The sequence below is a fragment of the Musca vetustissima genome, unplaced genomic scaffold, assembly GCF_032173495.1.
Source record: "Musca vetustissima isolate MV318-11 ecotype Yass unplaced genomic scaffold, APGP_CSIRO_Mvet_v1 utg5262, whole genome shotgun sequence".
Classification (NCBI taxonomy): Eukaryota; Metazoa; Arthropoda; class Insecta; order Diptera; family Muscidae; genus Musca; species Musca vetustissima.
Window position 1 is genome coordinate 46,884 of NW_026877197.1, and position 7,284 is coordinate 54,167.

Here is a 7,284-nt window from a genome sequence, read left to right on the forward strand (position 1 = left end):
CAGAATAAGGCTGAACATGAAGGGTTGCCATCATAAAATTCTCAAATGAGACTACCTTCTGTAATTATGGTGTTGTATTTTTTCAGTTTCCCTTCTTTCTTATTTTAAATATAAGGTTTGTTTGATATCACAATAATATGTAATAATTTCTACAAATTTGGTCTGTTCCAGTACTTTTTTAATAGTAAAGCAAGCTAGTAAAAGTGAAACATTTCAAAATCGCTCTTAGAGTACAAAATAATAATCTAGTAAATATTAGATGGCAATACTTCAAAGTTAACATAATAGCCATGATGCAATAATAAAGTGAAAAAAACATTTGTCTTTGTTTCGACCATCTGTCAGATTGTTCCTTATTTTGCCAGGAAGTGTATCAAACATATTTTGGTTTTAATTTGATATTCGAAACCTTGAATAAATTCACAATTTTGTTTAAAGAAATATATAATAGTAAAATCTCGAAACATCATATGCGCTCAAAGGAATGTCGACGACTGTAGTTACAAAATCTATAGAGGAAAAATAAACCATACTGTTATAAAAATCTAATCTTTTATTTTTATATAATATACATTTAAGACTATAACTAAAGTTCATCATGATCATTGGAGGCATCGTCATGTTCTAAAACTTCTTTATCTTCATCGTCGTCATCTGAATCTGAAGACTTCTGTTCGTTCTCATCTTTTTTCCTTTGTTCTTCATCTTGTTCTTCTTTCATTTTCTTTTCTCCGACTTGAGTATTCTTAACATTGGCCGCAATATCCATTGCCATTTCAATATCATCAGTAATAAGAATATTATCGAATATTGTTCCCGACTTGACTTGCCATAAATCAAAACCGATTGTACAAATTTCCTTTCTAAGATATAAGTTTGGATCCGGACTATATTCGGGATTGTCTATTTCAGGGTGTTGCCATGAACCTTTGTAATTAGGATTATCGAGTTGTTTTGGTTGCCATTCGCCTTTGTATTCAGGATTATCTACCATGGGGGGTTCCCATTCTCCATCCATTTCATCATCCCAGTCTTCGGGTTTTGTGGCATCGGGATCAGGAATAAGTTGTGGTTTATCCCAATCTTCGGGTTTTGTATCATCTGGATCAGGTATTGTGGCCTACAATTACAATTTTTTAAATAATTTATAATTATCTTGTATGATTTATAAAGCTTATATCTTCATATAGTATCAATATCTGAAAATAGAATATTGCTACGATCCCATGGTATAATCACCCCTATTCCGTATGTCGTAGTCGACACAAAACGACGTCGAAGAGAGTCGTCTTTTGCAAATTGGTATTCCCTATGTCGTTGTCGAAATTTATCGATAACTATTGAAACATTTTTGGTATTCCGTAACAATGTGCGACGACGACGATGTCGAAGATTTCTTCGTGATAATTTTTGTTGACGATTGAAGTGTTTGAACAATTTTTTTAAGAAATTAAAAAAAAAAACATGACCGGACAAGAACAGGATACGTCATTCTAGAATCTATTCAAAACTTAATGGAAAATAAAGTGTAAATAAAGAAAAATATATGGGATCTATATATAAATCTGAACCGATTTTGACCAAATATCAATAGGACTCGTCTATGTGCCAAATAAAATTTCATCCCAATTGGATGGATTTTTCCAAATTTCATCTCGTTCGGATGATAATGGTGGCATGTAACTTGTTTAAAATAATACATGGATGGAGGGACATGCATAAATCTGCTGAAAAATAATTCTATGTATATACTAAAAAGTAACTATGGGTCCATCTCGTTTCTTTTTGGATGTTACAAACACATGTACCACGACATAATGTCCTGTGCCACAGTGCGGTGAAGGATACAAACACATTTTTCCACAAAAATATCAAACAAAATGAACAGCTGACCACAATTTTAGAGATGCGTTTTTTGTTTTTTTTTTTTTTTTTTGATATTATCGATAAATAGTCGACATCGTCACATGAGTGTTATGCGGTGTACACACTAGCAAATTTTGCTTGTTTGATAGTGTGGCCTCACATGTTTGTCATTCATCAGGCAACCACAAAAATATGGTTGTTGGACAGTCAGTAATCGATAAAATAGTTGACAGTCAAAAATTATAGTGTGTACACCGCTTTACAGAATACCAAATCAGTGTCGAAGTGATGTCGATGCGAAGTGATGTCGAAAGAGAAACGTCGTCGAAAACGACGACGACATACGGAATAGAGGTGAATAATAGAAGGTAACAGCAAGTGTTGTTGTACAACAAACGACACAACAACGTCATTTGGCAGAAAAATTTAAATAAACAAATTATATTTATCTTCAAATTTTAATATTTTCGAATCCTTAAAATAAAATTGAAAATGCAAATCTATTAAATTTATGTTTCTGTCGCTTCCACATCTTTCCTATTGAGTTATTGCCTTTTAATTGTGTTACACATATGTAAATACTGGGAATTTTGAGTTATTCTATGAAAAATGATTTGTTTCAATAGTAATACGTTGGACTCAAATCAGCTGGGTTTTGCTGTTACCTTTTATAATTATACCATGATACGATCCAATCGAGAAACTGTTCTTACATAAAACACCCTGAGAGGTTTACATAGAAAATGTTATTTCAAGACTATTTGCAACCCGATATTGTAAAAAAATATTGACCATTTTCCCGATATTTTTTTAAAATAATAAAAATTTAAAAATGTCAAATAAACTAAACAACTATGTACATATACTACAATATATATCTAGGTTGGCAGCCGTTGGACGAGTAATTTCGGGTAAATCCGGTATAACAGAACCCACTGCCGTGGGTATTTCATAACTTAGAGACACGACCAGAACCAGATTGAATCAAACAAGAACAATGATATAAATACAAATCTGCTACAACAACCAGTTGCATAGGTAAGTATGACACAATAAGACACCACCTACTTTATTTATAAACCGTAGCAAGACATGCGGCTATGTTCTGGAACTCACGGTGTTTTTTACAAATCACCTCTGAAGTTACGTCCTGTTCTGCTACTCACGTGAAATAAAATTTTTGAACTTTTGCACCACAAAAACAAAAATAAACGTCAGAAATAGTGTTGCAATACAATATCAACCGAATTCGTTATAACATTGTTTAGGACCTTTTTTAGTAATTCCGTTAATTCAAACGATAAATTTTTTTATTACTTTTATACCCTCCACCATAGTATGGAGCGTATATTAATTTGGTCATTCCGTTTGTAATCATCGAAATATTCATTTCCGAGGCTATAATGTAGGGGAGAGGGGGCACCTTTGAACAGCGCTCATAAAATCTTGGTTTAAAATTTTTCCGACCCGCAACCACATTTTTGTATATGGCAATCCTGTTCTCTATCTGCGTAAACCACTTTGGATTGCTTTTTAAGTTGTCGACAAATTGTGCATGGGTGACCATATTTTCGCAGTGTAATTGTAAACTTTTATTCATTTGGTTGTAAGGGCGCAGGAAACATTCTGTGATAGTTTTCTTTCGTGAAACTAATTTTTTGCATTCCAACAACCATTTCAAACATAACTAATGTAATTTCTTTCATACATATTTATTACAAAAAAAGTTATTATAAATTTCCCTAAAATGCCATGGGTGGGGCACCTTTGAACATGCCCATTAAACTCGAGTAAAAAACGGAGTTTTCAACTTTTGGCTTCAATTTCTCAAAATTTCAAATGGGCTAATAAGATTACAAAATTAACTGTATTTTTCACCATATTAATTTTCGTTTTTAAGTCATTTTATGTTTTAATAAATTTTGATCTAAATTTTTTTTTTTAAATTTCGAACATTTTTATTAATTTTTTAATGAATAAATGCATTTCTGATATGTATGAATAAAATACATACATATTTGAACATAAACACAGTAAAAAACCATGTCATTCAAGAATGCTAACCCTTGTTCAAAGCTGCCCCCCCTGGGGGGCAAGCTTAAAGTACGTCATATGTATATTCATTTTAAAGGTACATATGTACCTATTAGTTCAAGTTTAAAAGAAACCAAAAATTATAGAATAAAAATTTTTTTTAACGCTTGAAAGAAAAAAGTGTTCAAGGTTCCCCCCCTCTCCCCTATATATTCTTGATCAGGGCAAAATTCTAAGACGATCTATCAATGTCCGTCCGTCCGGCTGTTGTAATCACGATATCTTCTAAAGGAATTGAGAAAGATCACCTAAATTCGTCGTCTTTCCTCTGCAGGCAGTCAAAGTTCGAAGATGGACTATTATATCGGTCCACGTTTAGGCATAGCCCCATATAAGGTTACCAAATTATGGAATTCTAAGAAGATTTAGCCATCGGTTGTGATTATTCCGCTTTCTAAGGAAATCGTGATAAAATCGAGCCTGATGATAATAAAATATTGGGTTCGAAATTGGCATATGTCGGTCATTAATTAGTCATAGCCCTCATATAATTATAATCCCAAATATTCGCTAATTCCTACACTATGTAATCTAAATTGCAGTAGTTTCAGGATTGTATATTCTACCATGCGTTATTAGTATCAGTCCACGCGTTTGTTTTTGGTGTACATAATGGTTTACATAAACCGGTTTGTACAATTATCAGTATATGACAATGGACACCGCAGAGAGGGATTTTATGACCATTGCTGTGGGTTACCACTATTAATAGTCTCTTAAGGACCTTAACTAAAAAGGAATTTTCAACCTAATGTTATGCAGGGCGTTATAATATATTGTGCAACGGTGTTAAACATCGCCTATAATCATTTAAAACAAATTGATAACCATATGAAATAAAATTAAATATCTGGAGTCATCCTAGACAGAAAACTTATATCTAAAGACCACATACAGGGTACACGAAGAACAGAAAAAAACTGACGAAATTCACAAAAAAAAAACAGAATCCTAGAAGTTTATGAGAACCAAATCCGAAGCTGACTTCACATATAAACAAAAGGGTTTCATTCGCCACATGTTATATTAGGTTAGGGAAAAAGAAATCCATTTTTTTGTGTAAATGATTTAAAACAGTTATGGCCGATGTTTAGCTACTGGGCGATGTAACGACTGCTAACATGTCGGTCAACTTCGATCATTTCTTCGATTTTATCGACATTTTCGACGACCGGCATCATAAACACCATTCACAATTTCAGCCGCTTGGCTTGCATTTTCAAAGAAAAACTGTAAAATTTATCGTATGTACCCAAAAAATAATGGATTTCTTTTTCCCCAACCTAATATAATTACGATGGGCAAAACAGAGCTTGACGCAAGCCTTTCAAATCACTATCATCATCCCAACAGTCAAAATTCGAAAAACGTCAATAATTATTCGGGTGCAAATCAAGCAAAGGCGTGAATGACTTAGCTTTTGTTATAACGATGACCGCACAACAACATTAAAAAAAAAAACATTTGGCAACTAATATCATGACAACAAGTCGCATTTTAATATTTATCAGGATAATGATCCTAACATAAGTCACATATAGAGCAGGTGTGGTTTCTTTATAACTGTATATTCTTTACATGGTCACGAAAATGCATGAATCTCATGGACCGTAGCGAAGTTTTCTAACTGTCCAGAGTAGGTCATAAATCCCTGTCCGAAGACTGGCAATTTTTTATAGTTTTTAATTTAAAAAAAATATTGAGTGAAAATGTCAGAAATCCATGGTTCAGGAAGTATGGACATATATTTTCGTGACCAGAGAGACGAAAACTACCTGTAGTTTCTCAACTTGCTCCCAAAGAGTTGCCATTAAAATCTTAATACAAAAATAGATCTATACTCACCCTATCATCCCAGTCTTCTGGTTTCTTTGCACTTGGGTCTTTAATTTTTTTTGGTGGTAAGAAATCCCAGTCATCTTCCAAGTTTCCAGACTGTACAGTCTCATTGTCAATTAATACTTCGTACGTGTTATCTGGTTTAACAATTAAAGTGTAAAAGTGGGTGTATATATCGTCCTTACAGCGTATATCCTTGTTTATTAGATGATTTTTTCCTTTGTAACTAAATATTACATGGACCTTCTTGGTTCCGGGTCCACATATGTCAGGACCAAACATAATTTCATAAGGCGATTCTCCATGCATGTCAGTTTGATCAAGAGAACAATCGAAAAGTTTTACGTAGCCTCCTCCACAATCGATATTCTGTTCATGTTTTACGGAAAATTGAACAACTAATGGCTTGTTTTCGTTCGAAAAAGGAGAAAATTTTCGAGAAATTGCGTAGAATTTTGCGTCCTGTGATGTTTGTATTCCTGTAAATGTTCTTATATTAGAAACAATATGAATAAAAAAAACAATTTCTTTACCTTTGTCAGCATCTTCATCATTGAAAAAACTTCCAGCACTGAGAACAAATTTCCCAAATTCTTTTCCAGGATGTTTACTGTATATCCACGAGTCTTTCCACGTATCTGTAGAAAATATATATTAGTGAAGTGGATGAGAATATTTACACCCATATATTACCATCAACAAATTTCTCTTCCAAGAAAACTGTGCAAAGAGCACTTTTTGTTAACAAAAAGACAAGCACCGGGAATAAACTAACAACTTTCATCTTGCCACAACGCGTTCAGTACTAAATCTACATATAGAATGAAGTTAATAGAAAATCAAAACCGCATAAATGTTTTGCTTCACTATTATTGGTTGAATTTGATAAGCCAATGAAAAGACGACGAGTTCGATATATTTTCTACACCTTTCCTTTTCTGAATCTTTCCTATATTTACCATAAGTGAAAGAAGTGTTGCCAACCATAGATATAGAAAACGTGAAGACTTGTGACGCATTAACATACGCACCGGCTCATGATGCAATAAAAACAAAAACTCTCGACCACCTGTAAAATTTTTCCTTATAATATTTCGCATGTTTGGAAAAATTGCACATCGTATTCAAGTAGAAATTACGCACTTTGACAGTTAATCAAGACATCTGCTGCTCTAAATGTACTAACCATGATGCAATAATAAGGTGATGTATTAAAAAAATCTTTGTTTTTGCTCGATCATCTGTCAAATTTTTCCTAATAATATTTCACATGGTTGGCAACATCGCACATCGAATTCAAATAGAAATAAGTCACTTTGACAGTTAATCAACTGCTCTAAATGGACTACCTATTTATTGTGCCATGCCCCGGCTTTGGGAGCATGATGTATCAAAACAAAAACGTTTGATTTTGTATTGGCCATCTGTCAAAATTTTCCATGTGATTTTCTATTGAATTCAAGTCATCAGCTGCACCAAATGGAC

The 7,284-nt window shown here is 33.3% G+C and overlaps 1 protein-coding gene across 1 annotated transcript; it reads right to left on the minus strand.

Annotated features, from left to right (window-relative positions):
• Nucleotides 1-586: 586 nt before the first annotated feature.
• Nucleotides 587-6,274, minus strand: LOC133321788 (calreticulin). Its single transcript, XM_061530862.1, has 2 exons — nt 5,806-6,274; nt 587-1,120 (listed from the first exon to the last, which is right to left on the minus strand). The coding sequence occupies exons 1-2, from the start codon at nt 6,106-6,108 to the stop codon at nt 587-589; spliced, it is 837 nt and encodes a 278-aa protein (XP_061386846.1). The 5' UTR covers nt 6,109-6,274.
• Nucleotides 6,275-7,284: the final 1,010 nt, after the last annotated feature.